General features: G+C 50.3%; 1 protein-coding gene across 1 annotated transcript in view; it reads right to left on the bottom strand.

The window, feature by feature from the left end:
- The window catches only part of LOC138480684 (ras-related protein Rab-38-like), a 203,273-nt gene that overhangs the window by 34,055 nt on the left and 150,730 nt on the right, over positions 1-18,488 (bottom strand). The window contains exon 2 of the mRNA XM_069612361.1: positions 6,859-7,091. Coding sequence (XP_069468462.1) covers positions 6,859-7,060 — 202 coding nt within the window. The 5' untranslated portion in view covers positions 7,061-7,091. The remainder of the gene's footprint in view (positions 1-6,858; positions 7,092-18,488) is intronic.

Here is an 18,488-nt window from a genome sequence, read left to right as displayed (position 1 = left end):
CTCGACCACCCATGGGCATTGTTATCTGACCACTGAGAGACCATGGATAACCATGGTAAATATCCTGGACAACCCATGGTCAACAGGGCCAACCATGTAGAGTCAATAGATATCACAGAAAGCTGGATCTCATGGTCCTTGCTGGACAACCATGGGGAGAACATAGTCAACTTAAGTAAATAACCACCCATGGTCATTTCTGGCTGACCACACCGAGACCGTGGGCAGCCGTGGCCAATAGCGTGGTTGTTCCTGGCTGCTTCCAGAGAAGCAACAGATAACGAGGCTTGCCAAGCGCCAAGAAAGCAGGGTTCTGTGAAGCACACCAGGCTAGTTTTGGGGTCTCTGGATGTATTAGGCCATCCCTGTTCTTTAAGAGCTGCTGCCTCCCCCCTCCCCCTCCGGTTCAAGGTTGCACCTGCTTTTCAGGCTTCCTGTACTTGCCCAGGCTCTGATAAGGAGCTGACGGCTGCAGCGGCCGAGGGTTGATAAGACCACAGGAAGTGCTGATGGCATCACAGGAAGTGGAGATGGTGCCACTGAAAGTGTTAAAGCGCTGAACTGTGGGAACTCCAGCCCTAAACCGGCGCGCGAGCTGCGCTGCTGCCAGTCAGGGTGGGGGCGCCACAGCTTTCTGCGGGCTGCTGTACTAGATTTTGCACCAATCAAGGGAAATCATGCTCTCAGGAGTAGACTCTGGCCAATCAAGGGAAAGCATGCTCTCAGGAGCAGACTCTGACCAATCACGGGACAGCAGGCTCTCAGGAGCAGACTCTGACCAATCACGGGACAGCAGGCTCTCAGGAGCAGACTCTGACCAATCAAGGGAAAGCATGCTCTCAGGAGCAGACTCTGACCAATCAAGGGAAAGCATGCTCTCAGGAGCAGACTCTGGCCAATCAAGGGAAAGCATGCTCTCAGGAGCAGACTCTGACCAATCACGGGACAGCAGGCTCTCAGGAGCAGACTCTGACCAATCAAGGGAAATCATGCTCTCAGGAGCAGACTCTGGCCAATCAAGGGAAAGCATGCTCTCAGGAGCAGACTCTGGCCAATCAAGGGAAAGCATGCTCTCAGGAGCAGACTCTGACCAATCACGGGACAGCAGGCTCTCAGGAGCAGACTCTGACCAATCAAGGGAAAGCATGCTCTCAGGAGCAGACTCTGACCAATCACGGGACAGCAGGCTCTCAGGAGCAGACTTTGTTTGGGGATCCACAAAACTTAAAAAAATACCAAATAGACTCATTGCAACGTTTCGCAAGGCTTCGTCAAGAATGGGGCGTGTCATGGTGGGAGGGGCGTGTCATGGGGGGGGGTGCATTTCCATTTGCACACAGGGTTCATGAACCCAGGTAGCAGATCTTCAAAAATGCCTGCACACCCCAACAAAGTGAGTGTGACATTTAGCCAGGAAAGGGGCTGTTTTGTGAAGCATATGTGCAGCCGAGGCAAGGTTCCTCCTGGGTATCACGTCAGGCTGTGCCCTGTAGGGCAATCGGTGTGCTTGGGGGGGTCTGGCGGGGCCAGGGGATCACACCACACAGAGATGTGGCAGTTATGGTTTATCTAGGAAATGTAACTGCCATGTTTTGCGGGTTTATTGTTTTGAGTGGCAGTGCTAGTGGAAACAGAGCCACTGGCTGCACCTATACAGCGGTGAAGCCTAGTGTTGGGGTGCCAATGATGTTGAGTGTTAAGGTGCAAACATCCGGCCCTAATAGACTTATTCCCTAGTGCACGCCGCCTGTCAGACACCACAGACGTGATCTTAACACACTGCACAACTTTCACAACAGTCGCTTGAAATGGCAGCTAGCTCCCATCCACGCCCCAGTAAATGGAGTCTTGTGCACTGTTATGTTTTGTTTCCCGGCCGATGCGTCGGCAGGAAACAGGAGAGAAAAGCCTCGGGCGGCAAAGCCCCACTGCGCAGCTCCAGTGGGAGCAGTGATGATACGGACACGTAGGTGTTGCTGTCCTGCCCCGGAACTGCCCCTGCGGAGTGGGGGCGGGGCTTTTATTGGTGACGCCTTACGTCACCACCTAGCGGGACGTAAGGCGGATAAAACATTCCTCCTTTTTTCCAACAAAACATTAACAAACAGTGATGTCTTTAACAGATGCTTCACACAGTGAGTTCGGTAGCCCCTCGGGCTGGTCTTCTACCACTCATAGTCTTTGAGTCTTTCAGGGGGTCTGGGCACAGTTCTTAGGGCATACTGTCCACCGCTGGGTGCTATCCCCTGACTCACATTGGGTTGCTCACCTTCATTGTTCGCCTCATCTACCTCTGGTTCGCTCGGCGGCTCTTCCCCTCTGCCGTCCATGGTCGCTTCGTCTTCCAGATGGTAGCGCTCCTCTTCTATTTGCGGGTCTTCTTCTTCCACTGGTTGCGGGTCGCCATCCGCCCACAGGTCTTTTGGTTCTGTCTTGAACCAAGACGCGTTTCTTGTGACTTGTCTCTGTCCCCTCTTGGCTGTTATCATGGTCCCGTGCCTTTGTGTTATGGTCCATGGGACGGAGTCGTACTGGGTGTCCAGCTGTGACTTGGATGGGTTTCTCACCATTACCACCTGGTCATCGACTCGGTGATGGGACCTCTTGGCGTTCCTCTTGATGCTCATGTGTTTGTTCGCCACGGTCCTTCTTTGTTCAGTGCGTGCCCTGTCATAATTGTCCGTACCCCTGCTCGGGTGGTGTGGAATGGATGAGATGATTATGGTTCCGTACATTATGTCCGCCGGTGGTATCCCTGTTGTGCTGTGGGGTGTTACTCTATAATTCCTCAGGAATCTGTATAAATCCACTCTCCAGGGGCTTGAGTTGACGCGAGACAGGCGTACAACTTTGTTGATTGTTTTCATAAATCGTTCCACGTCGTCATTGGCCTGCGGCCATCTAGGCATTATGTGATGGTAGTGAATGTTGAGGTCGGTAGGGTATTTCTTGAATTCCTCTCCTTGGAACGGTGGACCATTGTCACTCCGGATCTGCCGTGGAAGGCCCTGAGTGGCGAACATTTTTTCCATTGCGGGTATGACCACCTCTGCTGCCGTGGAGGTTACGATTTCAACTTCAGGGTACCTGGAGTGGTCATCAATTCCCACCAACAGGTACGTGCCCTCCTGTATCTTGCAGAAATCTATGCTGATGGCGTCCCATCTGGAGGACCCCCACTCTGCCGATAGTATGGGCTCGGGATTGGGCGGGGCCCACGTTATTTGCCATGGGAGGCATGATGTGATGAGCTGCTCCACTTTTTCATCGATGTGTGGGAACCAGATGCGGTGTCTTGGTTCTTACCATTCCCTGGTGACTTTCGTGCGTTAACGCTACGACTCTGTCCTGCATGCTTGCAGGGATGACAAATCGGGTCCCTCTTAGAATGAGCCCTTCTTCTGTGATTGATAGGTCTTGTAAAGATGCCAGCGAGGAATTCCTTGGCTTCAGCCGCGCGATTGTGGATATTCCGTAGGAAGGATTTCCATTCACCAGAGATGATTGTGTCTTTCACCAGGTCGCAGCATGGATCGGCTTGCGTGGCCTCTACAATGTCTTCGATGCCGATGGCTCTTGGTTTCATTGCATGGCCAAGCTGGCCGATGTGTTCTTCCGTTTCTTCCGCCACGTGTATCTCCCCCGGTGTGGCCGCTCTTGGGTGCCTGGACAGGAAATCTGCTGGGTTTCTACTGCCTGGTTGGTAAGCCAACTCAAAGTCATATTGTTGTAGGTGTAGTAGCCACTTTCCGATTCTGGCTGGGGGGGTGTGATGAGGAGCCAGTGAAGATGGGGAGGAGTGGTTTGTGGTCCGTGTAGGCCTTGAACTTTCGGCCGTACAGGTGTAGATAAAAATGGCGGCAGCCCCACAGCACTGAGATTGCTTCCTTTTCACTGTGGGAGTACCGTTGCTCCGTCGGTGTCAGGGTGCGGGAGGCATATGCGATCGGCATTGGCTCTCCTATGTTGGCCACTTGTATGAGGATAGCTCCTAAATCCACTGGGCTGGCGTCAACATACAGTTCAGTCGATAATGTGGGTCGTAATATGCCATGGTGGTGTCTGCCTAGAGTGACGCCTTGATTTGTTCGAATGCTTCTTGGCAGGTGGGGCCCCACACCCATTTCGTGCTGGCCTTCGTGAGTTCCCTTAGGGGTTCTGATAGTGTGGCCAGGTTGGGGATGAACCTTCCACAGTAGGTTGCCATCCCTAGAAAACTGCGTACCTCTGTTAGTGTGGTAGGGGGCGAGGCAGTCTGGATATCCGCTACTTTTTGAGGTTCTGCAGAGATGCCTGCGCCGTTAAATGTGTACCCAAAAAACGAGATCTCTTCCTTTAGGAACTCACACTTGTTCTTGTGGATTGTTAGACCAGCACTCTGTAGCCTGCTGAGTAGCATGTGGAGCCGTCGTACATGCTCTTCCTTACTCTCTGCGTGGATGAGGATGTCATCGCTGACCTTAAGTACCCCCGGGATGCCACGTATCACCTCCTGGATAGTTTGCTGAAACACTTCGGCCGCAGAGGAAATTCCGAAGCTGAGCCGTTTGTATCTGCGTAGGCCTATGTGAGTGGAGAACGTTGTGATGTACCTGGAATCCTGGTGGAGTTTCAGTTGGTGAGATCTGGCATTGAGGTCAACTTTGGAGAATATGTTGGATCATGTGAGGTCCGCTACTCTTTCATCGAGGGTTGGGGTGATGTGTTGCTTCCGTTTTATCGCCGAGTTGGGGAGGCGCATGTCAATGCATATCCTCACTTTTCCAGGTTGTTTGGGTTTCTTGGTGACGACAATGGGTGACACCCACGGTGTTGGTCCGGTCACTTCTTCAATGATGCCAGCTTTTTCAAGTGCACAGAGCTCTTTCTCCACCTGGTTTCGTATGTGGAATGGAGTCCTTCGGTGTCGCACTGCTCGTGGTTGGACGGACTCATCAATGGGAAGTTTGATGGACTTTCCTTTGAGGCACCCAATCCCCTTGAGGAGGTTCGGGTACTTTTCGAGAATGCTGTCAATGTCTCAGTAGACACTCAATTCATGCGTTCACGACATAGATTTTGGACTGCAGTGACCTGTCACTCTTGCTGAGTGTGGTCCGGAATCATCCGACTATGGGCAGTGGAATTTTGCACCCATACGCAAATAGTAGTGTGTCTTTTTTTTTCAGGACTGGTGGGGGCCGTAGTCTTCTGAATGCGGTTAGTGGCATGACGTTAACAGACGCCCCAGTGTCTATGGTCATTAGCGTATCTTGCCTTGGATGGCTACTTGGCATCTCTGTCTTCTCTGTTTTTTTCTGGGCATCATGTCTCTGTAGTTCAGTGCTGAGACCAGGTATACTTTTTTTCCTTTTCTCCATTGCTCGTTTGCGGCTTCTTGCTGGGTGTGTGTCACATCGCCCCCTTCCTCCTCGGTTGACGAATTGGCAGTCTCGACTCGCTGAGCACTGGCTTGTTTCTTCTTCTTTCCCGAGGTTTTTTTTGGGTGTTTGGGGTTGTTGTGGCATCCCAGATGACCTGCATACTTTCTCATAGTGGTCCTTTCTGCCACATGCTCTGCATGTGGTACTTTGAGCCGGGCAGTTACGTCTTCCGTGGCAAGGACCTCCGCACCACCCGCATTCCATGGGCCCCAGGGTTCTTTGTTGCCATCTGGGGTGTATGCTGTTTCCACTGGCCTTGTCCCTCGAGTATTGGCGGTTCGTGATTTGGGCCACAGTCACATCGTAAGTGCCGGCTGGAGTTTCTGCAGGGTCGTGCCCATGTGTGCTGCTCTGGCATGTGTCAACTCCCTCTGGTGGCCGAGTTCCAGGATTCTGGTCAGAGATATGCCTTTTTCGCTTATCACCATTCTCCTTAGCTTCTCTGAGTGTATCCCATTGATAATCTGGCATCGGATTTCATTTTCAATGTCAGTAAATTCACATGAGATCGCGAGTTTCCGGAGCCTGGTGTGATAGGCATCCATTGTCTCGTCCTCCAGCAGGACGTAAGGCGGATATAACATGCACTAGTGGTGAGTGTGACCTGCACGGCATCACAAGAGTCACAATATGATTCACTAAATTTATGCGGCATGCAGACCTACACACTGAGGGCTACGTGTGTGCAACACATCTTAAAACGTGAAACTGGACATTGTGGAGGCATGTGTCCCAAATGCATGCTTCCTGTGAGTCTTTGGAAAGCCCAGCTGGTCGACATCCTTTCTGTGCATGAAAGCACCCACGACGCGCCTCCACATTTGCCATGAGTGTTCGGGGATCGCTAGATGAGTTGCAGGCCCTATTTGGTTGAGTGTCATGGACGAGGTCAGAAGCTGCAGAGAAAACCCTTCTTTTAAGTGTTCCCTTTTCTTGCATCCTGACCAATCCAGTATTGGATGGTATGTGATTGTAAGGTGGGCCTGGCCTGTGACATCCCACAGCAGGACTGCTGTCCTCTATTCCAGCTGCATGGGTGGCACGGCTTGACTCACTGTGGTTTCCATCGCCTGTGTGTGTGTGGTGTGTGCTGCTGTGACTCCATCCTAGTTATAATGACGCAGTTGGGTGTAGTCCTTCCTTATGACCTGCAGTGTGCCTGGCAGTCCTATGTTCTCTTCTTGGTGCTTGCAGGGCACACCGCCTCCCTCTTTTCACACATGATGAAGCGCTGTCGCCTCTCACATGTGATGTGCCAGGTGTCTGCAGCACGCCCCCATTGTTGTGTCGCAAGGGCTACCTGTTTATCTCAGCAGTGAAGCACAGGTCATTACCATCCTCGTGTCATTGATGTTACTCCTTTTCACCCGGGCTTCCTGGTCTAAACCCTACCACAGCCCTCCCCAATGGTGTCCAAAGTGCCTCCCCTCCTCACCTGCAATGTCCCAGAGTTGGAGTCGAACGACCGTCTCCTGGTCCCACTTCAGAACCTTGAGTGCGAAGTCCACACCAATGGTAGCACGATAGTGCTGCGAGTAGACCTTGTGGACGTAGCGCTGGATGATGGACGTCTTGCCCACGCCGAGGTCCCCCACCACCAGCACTTTACACAGGTGCTCCTTCGAGGGGGACCCCATGACACTTGGAAGGCCTTTATTGCAGCAGGTCCTAAGTAGACAGACAAAAACCATGGTCAGTCTTTCTTTACTCATCAACTCAGTTCAGTAATCCTTCAAGACACTTCCCTTCTCAGAGTGGGACAACCTTACCCCAGGCCACCGATCCTTCTAGACACTGCCCTTCTCTGAGAGAGGATAACCTTTCCTCAGACAACCTTACCCCAGGCAACCAATCCTTCTAGACACGTCCCTTCTCTGAGAGAGGCTAAACTTTCCTCAGACAATCTTACCTCAGGTCACCAATCCTTCTAGACACTTCCCTTCTCTGAGAAAGGCTAGCCTTTCCTCAGTCAACCTTACCTCAGTTCACCAATCCTTCTAGACACTGCCCTTCTCTGAGAGAGGATAACCTTTCTCTCAGACAACCTTACCCCAGGCAACCAATCCTTCTAGACACGCCCCTACTCTGAGAGAGGCTAACCTTTCCTCAGACAACCTTACCCCAGGTCACCAATCCTTCTAGACACTGCCCTTCTCTGAGAGAGGCTAACCTTTCCTCAGACAACCTTACCCAGGTCCCCAATCCTTCTAAACCCTTACCCTCTCTGAGAGAGGCAAACCTTTCCTCAGACAACCTTACCCCAGGTCACCAATCCTTCTAAACACTTCCCTACTCTGAGAGAGGCTAACCTTTCCTCAGACAACCTTACCCCAGGCCACCAATCGTTCTACACACGTCCCTACTCTGAGAGAGGCTAACCTTTCCTCAGACAATCTTACCTCAGGTCACCAATCCTTCTAGACACTGCCCTTCTCTGAGAGAGGCTAGCCTTTCCTCAAACAACCTTACCCCAGGTCACCAATCCTTCTAGACACTGCCCTTCTCTGAGAGAGGCTAACTTTTCCTCAAACAACCTTACCTCAGGTCACCAATCCTTCTAGGCACTTCCCTTCACAGAGTGGGACAACCCAACCCCAGGTCACCAATCCTTCTAGACACTTCCCTTCTCAGAGTGGGATAACCTTACCCCGGGCCACCAATCCTTCTAGACACGTCCCTTCTCTGAGAGAGACTAACCTTTCCTCAGACAACCTTACCCCAGGTCACTAATCCGTCTAGACACTTCCCTTCTCTGGGAGAGGCTAACCTTTCCTCAGACAACCTTACCCAGGTCACCAATCCTTCTAAACCCTTCCCCTCTCTGAGAGAGGCAAACCTGTCCTCAGACAACCTTACCTTAGGTTGCCAATCCTTCTAGACACTCCCCTTCTCTGAGAGAGGCTAACCTTTCGTCAAACAACCTTACCTCAGGTCACCAATCCTTCTAGACACTTCTCTTCCCCGGGAGAGGCTAACCTTTCCTCAGACAACCTTACCCCAGGTCACTAATCCTTCTAGACGCTTCCCTTCTCTGACAGAGACTAACCTTTCCTCAGACAACCTTACCCCAGGTCACCAATTGTTCTAGACACTTCCCTACTCTGAGAGAGGATAACCTTTCCTCAGACAACCTTACCCCAGGTCACCAATCCTTCTAGACACTTCCCTTCTCAGAGTGGGACAACCTTACCCGGGTCACCAATCCTTCTAGACATGTCCCTTCTCTGAGAGAGGCTAACCTTTCCTCAGACAACCTTACCCCAGGTCACCAATTGTTCTAGACACTTCCCTACTCTGAGAGAGGCTAAGCTTTCCTCAGACAACCTTACCCCAGGTCACCAATCCTTCTAGACACTTCCCTTCTCAGAGTGGGACAACCTTACCCGGGTCACCAATCCTTCTAGACATGCCCCTTCTCTGAGAGGGGCTAACCTTTCCTCAGACAACCTTACCCCAGGTCACCAATTGTTCTAGACACTTCTCTTCTCTGAGAGAGGCTAACCTTTCCTCAAACAACCTTATCCCAGCTCACCAATCCTTCTAGACACTTCCCTTCTCTGGGAGAGGCTAACCTTTCCTCAGACAACCTTACCCCAGGTCACCAACCCTTCTAGACACTTACCTTCTCTGATAGAGGCTAACCTTTCCTCAGACAACCTTATCCCGGGTCACTAATCCTTCTAGACACTTCCCTTCTCTGATAGAGGCTAACCTTTCCTCAGACAACCTTACCCCAGGTCACCAATCCTTCTAGACACTTACCTTCTCTGATAGAGGCTAACCTTTCCTCAGACAACCTTACCCCAGGTCACCAATCCTTCTAGACACTTACCTTCTCTGATAGATGCTAACCTTTCCTCAGACAACCTTACCCCAGGTCACCAATCCTTCTAGACACTTACCTTCTCTGATAGAGGCTAACCTTTCCTCAGACAACCTTACCCCAGGTCACCAATCCTTCTAGACACTTACCTTCTCTGATAGAGGCTAACCTTTCCTCAGACAACCTTACCCCAGGTCACCAATCCTTCTAGACACTTACCTTCTCTGATAGAGGCTAACCTTTCCTCAGACAATCTTACCCCAGGCCGCCAATCCTTCTAGACACTTCCCTTATCTGAGAGAGGCTAACCTTTCCTCAGACAACCTTACCCAAGGTCACCAATCCTAGACACGTCCCTTCTCAGAGTGGGACAACTTTAACCCAGGTCACCAATCCTTCTAGACACTTCCCTTCTCAGAGTGCGACAACTTTACCCCAGGTCACCAATCCTTCTAGACACTTCCCTTCACAGAGTGGGACAACCTAACCCCAGGTCACCAATCCTTCTAGACACTTTGCTCATCAAAGCAGAGCCATCCTTTCTTCCAGAAACTAATCCTTCTGGTCAAAAACCTTCCCACAGAAAGTCTAATCTTTACTTAAGTCACCACTACTTCTATACACCATTCCTTTTACAGAGAGGGCCAGCTGAGGCCACCAATTCTTACAGACACCTACCGTCTTCGAGAGAAGCTAACCTTGCCTCAGGCCACTATTCCTTAAAGAATCTTCCCTTCTAAGAGCGAGAAGGCCTTTCCTCGGCCACCAATCTGATCCTAGACACCAACCTTCTCGGAGATGGACAAATCTTCTCAGATCACCAGGTCCTCCAGACACCAGCCTTATCAGTAAAGGGGCAAGCTTCATCAGGTGACGGACCCTTCTAGACTCTAGACTTCTTAGAAACTCTTCTTATGCATTCAATACTTGTTGACACTAGCCTTCTTGAATCCCTCTAGATACACTAGCCTTCTTAAATGTGCAGCCACACTTCTCAGGCCCCCAGTCCTTCTAGAAACACCAGCCTTCTTAAATGTGCAGCCACTCTTCTCAGGCCACCAGTCCTTCTAGAAACACTAGCCTTCTTACATGTAAATGTGCAGCCACTCTTCTCAGGCCACCAGTCCTTTTAGAGCCACTAGCCTTCTTACATGTAAATGTGCAGCCACTCTTCTCAGGCCACCAGTCCTTCTAGAGACACTGGCCTTCTTAAATGTGCAGCCACTCTTCTCAGGCCACCAGCCCTTCTACAAACACTAGCCTTCTTAAATGTGCAGCCACTCTTCTCAGGCCCCCAGTCCTTCTAGTGACACCAGCCTTCTTAAATGTGCAGCCACTCTTCTCAGGCCCCCAGTCCTTCTAGAAACACCAGCCTTCTTAAATGTGTAGCCACTCTTCTCAGGCCACCAGTCCTTCTAGAAACACTAGCCTTCTTACATGTAAATGTGCAGCCACTCTTCACAGGCCACCAGTCCCTCTAGAGACACTAGCCTTCTTACATGTAAATGTGCAGCCACTCTTCAAAGGCCACCAGTCCTTCTAGAGACACTAGCCTTCTTACATGTAAATGTGCAGCCACTCTTCACAGGCCACCAGTCCTTCTTAAATGTGCGCCACTCTTCTCAGGCCACCAGTCCTTCTTAAATGTGCAGCCACTCTTCTCAGGCCACCAGTCCTTCTAGTGACACTAGCCTTCTTAAATGTGCAGCCACTCTTCCCAGGCCACCAGTCCTTCTACAAACACTAGCCTTCTTAAATGTGCAGCCACTCTTCTCAGGCCATCAGTCCTCCAAGAAACACTAGCCTTCTTACATGTAAATGTGCAGTCACTCTTCTCAGGCCACCAGTCCCTTTAGTGACACTAGCCTTCTTAAATGTGCAGCCACTCTCCTCAGGCCACCAGTCCTTCTACAAACACTAGCCTTCTTAAATGTGCAGCCACTCTTCTCAAGCCACCAGTCCTTCTAGAAACACTAGCCTTCTTAAATGTGCAGCCACTCTTCTCAGGCCACCAGTCCTTCTAGAAACACAAGCCTTCTTAGATGTGCAGCCACTCTTCTCAGGCCACCAGTCCTTCTAGAAACACTAGCCTTCTTAAATGTGCAGCCACTCCTCTCTGGCCCCCAGTCTTTCTAGAGACACTAGCCTTCTTAAATGTGCAGCCACTCCTCTCAGGCCCCCAGTCCTTCTAGAGACACTAGCCTTCTTAAATGTGCCGCCACTCCTCTCTGGCCCCCAGTCCTTCTAGAGACACCAGCCTTCTTAAATGTGCAGCCACTCTCCTCATGCCACCAGTCCTTCTAGAAACACTAGCCTTCTTACATGTAAATGTTCAGCCACTCTTCTCAGGCCACCAGTCCTTTTAGAAACACAAGCCTTCTTAGATGTGCAGCCACTCCTCTCAGGCCACCAGTCCTTCTAGAGACACCAGCCTTCTTAAAAGTGCAGCCACTCCTCTCTGGCCCCCAGTCCTTCTAGAGACACTAGCCTTCTTAAATGTGCAGCCACTCTTCTCAGACCACCAGTCCTTCTAGAAACACCAGCCTTCCTAGATGTGCAGCCACTCCTCTCTGGCCCCCAGTCCTTCTAGAGACACTAGCCTTCTTAAATGTGCACCCACTCTTCTCAAGCCATCAGTCCTTCTAGAAACACTAGCCATCTTAAATGTGCAGCCACTCCTCTCTGGCCCCCAGTCCTTCTAGAGACACTAGCCTTCTTAAATGTGCAGCCACTCTTTTCAGGCCACCAGTCCTTCTAGAGAGACTAGCCTTCTTAAATGTGCAGCCACTCTTCTCAGGCCACCAGTCCTTCTAGAAACACCAGCCTTCTTAGATGTGCAGCCACTCTTCTCAAGCCACCAGTCCTTCTAGTGACACTAGCCTTCTTAAATGTGCAGCCACTCTTCTCAGGCCACCAGTCCTTCTACAAACACTAGCCTTCTTAAATGTGAAGCCATTCTTCTCAGGCCCCCAGTCCTCCTAGAAACACCAGCCTTCTTAAATGTGCAGTCACTCTTCTCAGGCCACCAGTCCTTCTAGAAACACTAGCCCTCTTACATGTAAATGTGCAGCCACTCTTCACAGGCCACCAGTCCGTCTAGAGACACTAGCCTTCTTACATGTAAATGTGCAGCCACTCTTCACAGGCCACCAGTCCTTCTAGAGACACTAGCCTACTTACATGTAAATGTGCAGCCACTCTTCTCAGGCCACCAGTCTTTCTAGTGACACTAGCCTTCTTAAATGTGCAGCCACTCTTCTCAGGCCACCAGTCCTTCTACAAACACTAGCCTTCTTAAATGTGCAGCCACTCTTCTCAGGCCACCAGTCCTTCTAGAAACACTAGCCTTCTTACACGTAAATGTGCAGCCACTCTTATCAGGCCATCAGTCCTCCAAGAAACACTAGCCTTCTTACATGTAAATGTGCAGTCACTCTTCTCAGGCCACCAGTCCTTCTAGTGACACTAGCCTTCTTAAATGTGCAGCCACTCTTCTCAGGCCACCAGTCCTTCTACAAACACTAGCCTTCTTAAATGTGCAGCCACTCTTCTCAAGCCACCAGTCCTCCTAGAAACACTAGCCTTCCTAAATGTCCATCCACTCCTCTCTGGCCCCCAGTCCTTCTAGATACACTAGCCTTCTTAAGTGTGCAGCCACTCTTCTCAGGCCACCAGTCCTTCTAGAAACACTAGCCTTCTTAAATGTGCAGCCACTCCTCTCAAGCCACCAGTCCTTCTAGAAACACTAGCCTTCTTAAATGTGCAGCCACTCTTCTCAGGCCACCAGTCCTTCTAGAGACACTAGCCTTCTTAAATGTGCAGCCACTCTCCTCGGGCCACCAGTCCTTCTAGAAACACAAGCCTTCTTAAATGTGCAGCCACTCTTCTCAGGCCACCAGTCCTTCTAGAGACACAATCCTTCTTAGATGTGCAGCCACTCTTCTCAGGCCACCAGTCCTTCTAGAAACACTATCCTTCTTAAATGTGCAGCCACTCTTCTCAAGCCACCAGTCCTTCTAGTGACACTAGCCTTCTTAAATGTGCAGCCACTCTTCTCAGGCCACCAGTCCTTCTACAAACACCAGCCTTCTTAAATGTGCAGCCACTCTTCTCAGGCCCCCAGTCCTTCTAGAAACACTAGCCTTCTTACATGTAAATGTGCAGCCACTCTTCACAGGCCACCAGTCCTTCTAGAGACACTAGCCTTCTTACATGTAAATGTGCAGCCACTCCTCTCAGGCCACCAGTCCTTCTAGAGACACTAGCCTTCTTACATGTAAATGTGAAGCCACTCTTCTCAAGCCACCAGTCCTTCTAGTGACACTAACCTTCTTAAATGTGCAGCCACTCTTCTCAGGCCACCGGTCCTTCTACAAACACTAGCCTTCTTAAATGTGAAGCCACTCTTCTCAGGCCCCCAGTCCTTCTAGAAACACCAGCCTTCTTAAATGTGTAGCCACTCTTCTCAAGCCACCAGTCCTTCTAGAAACACTAGCCTTCTTAAATGTGCAGCCACTCTTCTCAGGCCACCAGTCCTTCTAGAAACACTAGCCTTCTTACATGTAAATGTGCAGCCACTCTTCTCAGGCCACCAGTCCTTCTAGAGACACTAGCCTTCTTACATGTAAATGTGCAGCCACTCTTCTCAGGCCACCAGTCCTTCTAGAAACACTAGCCTTCTTACATGTGCAGCCACTCTTCTCAAGCCACCAGTCCTTCTGGAAACACTAGCCTTCTTACATGTAAATGTGCAGCCACTCTTCTCAGGCCACCAGTCCTTCTAGAAACACTAGCCTTCTTAAATGTGCAGCCACTCTTCTCAAGCCACCAGTCCTTCTAGTGACACTAGCCTTCTTAAATGTGCAGCCACTCTTCTCAGGCCACCAGTCCTTCTACAAACACCAGCCTTCTTAAATGTGCACCCACTCTTCTCAGGCCCCCAGTCCTTCTAGAAACACCAGCCTTCTTACATGTAAATGTGCAGCCACTCTTCACAGGCCACCAGTCCTTCTAGAGACACTAGCCTTCTTACATGTAAATGTGCAGCCACTCTTCACAGGCCACCAGTCCTTCTAGAGACACTAGCCTTCTTACATGTAAATGTGAAGCCACTCCAAACCACCAGTCCTTCTAGTGACACTAGCCTTCTTACATGTAAATGTGCAGCCACTCTTCTCAAGCCACCAGTCCTTCTAGTGACACCAGCCTTCTTAAATGTGAAGCCACTCCTCTCAGGCCCCCAGTCCTTCTAGAAACACCAGCCTTCTTAAATGTGCAGCCACTTTTCTCAGGCCACCAGTCCGTCTTGAGACACTAGCCTTCTTACATGTAAATGTGCAGCCACTCTTCACAGGCCACCAGTCCTTCTAGAGACACTAGCGTACTTACATGTAAATGTGCAGCCACTCTTCTCAGGCCACCAGTCCTTCTAGTGACACTAGCCTTCTTAAATGTGCAGCCACTCTTCTCAGGCCACCAGTCCTTCTACAAACACTAGCCTTCTTAAATGTGCAGCCACTCTTCTCAGGCCACCAGTCCTTCTAGAAACACTAGCCTTCTTACATGTAAATGTGCAGCCACTCTTCTCAGGCCATCAGTCCTCCAAGAAACACTAGCCTTCTTACATGTAAATGTGCAGTCACTCTTCTCAGGCCACCAGTCCTTCTAGTAAAACTAGCCTTCTTAAATGTGCAGCCACTCTTCTCAGGCCACCAGTCCTTCTACAAACACTAGCCTTCGTAAATGTGCAGCCACTCTTCTCAAGCCACCAGTCCTTCTAGAAACACTAGCCTTCCTAAATGTGCAGCCACTCCTCTCAGGCCCCCAGTCCTTCTAGAGACACTAGCCGTCTTAAATGTGCAGCCACTCTTCTCAGGCCACCAGTCCTTCTAGAAACACTAGCCTTCTTAAATGTGCAGCCACTCTTCTCAAGCCACCAGTCCTTCTAGAAACACTAGCCTTCTTAAATGTGCAGCCACTCTTCTCAGGCCACCAGTCCTTCTAGAGACACTAGCCTTCTTAAATGTGCAGCCACTCTCCTCAGGCCACCAGTCCTTCTAGAAACAGAAGCCTTCTTAGATGTGCAGCCACTCTTCTCAGACCACCAGTCCTTCTAGAAACACAAGCCTTCTTAGATGTGCAGCCACTCTTCTCAGGCCACCGGTCCTTCTACAAACACTAGCCTTCTTAAATGTGAAGCCATTCTTCTCAGGCCCCCAGTCCTTTTAGAAACACCAGCCTTCTTAAATGTGCAGCCACTCTTCTCAGGCCACCAGTCCTTCTAGAAACACTAGCCTTCTTACATGTAGATGTGCAGCCACTCTTCACAGGCCACCAGTCCGTCTAGAGACACTAGCCTTCTTACATGTAAATGTGCAGCCACTCTTCACAGGCCACCAGTCCTCCTGGAGACACTAGCCTACTTACATGTAAATGTGCAGCCACTCCTCTCAGGCCACCAGTCCTTCTAGTGACACTAGCCGTCTTAAATGTGCAGCCACTCTTCTCAGGCCACCAGTCCTTCTACAGACACTAGCCTTCTTAAATGTGCAGCCACTCTTCTCAGGCCACCAGTCCTTCTAGAAACACTAGCCTTCTTACATGTAAATATGCAGCCACTCTTCTCAGGCCATCAGTCCTCCAAGAAACACTAGCCTTCTTACATGTAAATGTGCAGTCACTCTTCTCAGGCCACCAGTCCTTCTAGTGACACTAGCCTTCTTAAATGTGCAGCCACTCTTCTCAGGCCACCAGTCCTTCTACAAACACTAGCCTTCTTAAATTTGCAGCCACTCTTCTCAAGCCACCAGTCCTTCTAGAAACACTAGCCTTCTTAAATGTGCAGCCATTCTTCTCAGGCCACCAGTCCTTCTAGAAACACTAGCCTTCTTAAATGTGCAGCCACTCTTCTCAGGCCACCAGTCCTTCTAGAGACACTAGCCTTCTTAAATGTGCAGCCACTCTCCTCAGGCCACCAGTCCTTCTAGAGACACGAGCCTTCTTAGATGTGCATCCACTCTTCTCAGGCCACCAGTCCTTCTAGAGACACTAGCCTTCTTAAATGTGCAGCCACTCCTCTCTGGCCCCCAGTCCTTCTAGAGACACTAGCCTTCTTAAATGTTCAGCCACTCTTCTCAGACCACCAGTCCTTCTAGGGACACTAGCCTTCTTAAATGTGCAGCCACTCTTCTCAGGCCACCAGTCCTTCTAGAGACACTAGCCTTCTTAAATGTGCAGCCACTCTCCTCAGGCCACCAGTCCTTCTAGAAACACAAGCCTTCTTAAATGTGCACCCACTCTTCTCAAGCCATCAGTCCTTCTAGAAACACTAGCCGTCTTAAATGTGCAGCCACTCCTCTCTGGCCCCCAGTCCTTCTAGAGACACTAGCCTTCTTAAATGTGCAGCCACTCTTTTCAGGCCACCAGTCCTTCTAGAAACACTAGCCTTCTTAAAAGTGCTGCCACCCTTCTCAGGCCACCAGTCCTTCTAGAGAGACTAGCCTTCTTAAATGTGCAGCCACTCTTCTCAGGCCACCAGTCCTTCTAGAAACACCAGCCTTCTTAGATGTGCAGCCACTCTTCTCAAGCCACCAGTCCTTCTAGTGACACTAGCCTTCTTAAATGTGCAGCCACTCTTCTCAGGCCACCGGTCCTTCTACAAACACCAGCCTTCTTAAATGTGCAGCCACTCTTCTCAGGCCCCCAGTCCTTCTAGAAACACCAGCCTTCTTAAATGTGCAGCCACTCTTCTCAGGCCCCCAGTCCTTCTAGAAACACCAGCCTTCTTAAATGTGCAGCCACTCTTCTCAGGCCACCAGTCCTTCTAGAAACACTAGCCTTCTTACATGTAAATGTGCAGCCACTCTTCTCAGGCCACCAGTCCTTCTAGAGACACTAGCCTTCTTACATGTAAATGTGCAGCCACTCTTCTCAGGCCACCAGTCCTTCTAGAAACACTAGCCTTCTTACATGTGCAGCCACTCTTCTCAAGCCACCAGTCCTTCTGGAAACACTAGCCTTCTTACATGTAAATGTGCAGCCACTCTTCTCAGGCCACCAGTCCTTCTAGAAACACTAGCCTTCTTAAATGTGCAGCCACTCTTCTCAAGCCACCAGTCCTTCTAGTGACACTAGCCTTCTTAAATGTGCAGCCACTCTTCTCAGGCCACCAGTCCTTCTACAAACACCAGCCTTCTTAAATGTGCACCCACTCTTCTCAGGCCCCCAGTCCTTCTAGAAACACCAGCCTTCTTACATGTAAATGTGCAGCCACTCTTCACAGGCCACCAGTCCTTCTAGAGACACTAGCCTTCTTACATGTAAATGTGCAGCCACTCTTCACAGGCCACCAGTCCTTCTAGAGACACTAGCATTCTTACATGTAAATGTGAAGCCACTCCAAACCACCAGTCCTTCTAGTGACACTAGCCTTCTTACATGTAAATGTGCAGCCACTCTTCTCAAGCCACCAGTCCTTCTAGTGACACCAGCCTTCTTAAATGTGAATCCACTCCTCTCAGGCCCCCAGTCCTTCTAGAAACACCAGCCTTCTTAAATGTGCAGCCACTTTTCTCAGGCCACCAGTCCGTCTTGAGACACTAGCCTTCTTACATGTAAATGTGCAGCCACTCTTCACAGGCCACCAGTCCTTCTAGAGACACTAGCGTACTTACATGTAAATGTGCAGCCACTCTTCTCAGGCCACCAGTCCTTCTAGTGACACTAGCCTTCTTAAATGTGCAGCCACTCTTCTCAGGCCACCAGTCCTTCTACAAACACTAGCCTTCTTAAATGTGCAGCCACTCTTCTCAGGCCACCAGTCCTTCTAGAAACACTAGCCTTCTTACATGTAAATGTGCAGCCACTCTTCTCAGGCCATCAGTCCTCCAAGAAACACTAGCCTTCTTACATGTAAATGTGCAGTCACTCTTCTCAGGCCACCAGTCCTTCTAGTAAAACTAGCCTTCTTAAATGTGCAGCCACTCTTCTCAGGCCACCAGTCCTTCTACAAACACTAGCCTTCGTAAATGTGCAGCCACTCTTCTCAAGCCACCAGTCCTTCTAGAAACACTAGCCTTCCTAAATGTGCAGCCACTCCTCTCAGGCCCCCAGTCCTTCTAGAGACACTAGCCGTCTTAAATGTGCAGCCACTCTTCTCAGGCCACCAGTCCTTCTAGAAACACTAGCCTTCTTAAATGTGCAGCCACTCTTCTCAAGCCACCAGTCCTTCTAGAAACACTAGC

The sequence above is a fragment of the Ambystoma mexicanum genome, chromosome 5p, assembly GCF_040938575.1.
Source record: "Ambystoma mexicanum isolate Mex_15411 chromosome 5p, UKY_AmexF1_1, whole genome shotgun sequence".
NCBI lineage: Eukaryota > Metazoa > Chordata > Amphibia > Caudata > Ambystomatidae > Ambystoma > Ambystoma mexicanum.
The sequence above is the reverse complement of the archived record's forward strand: the minus strand, read 5'-3'. Positions and strand labels throughout refer to the sequence as shown.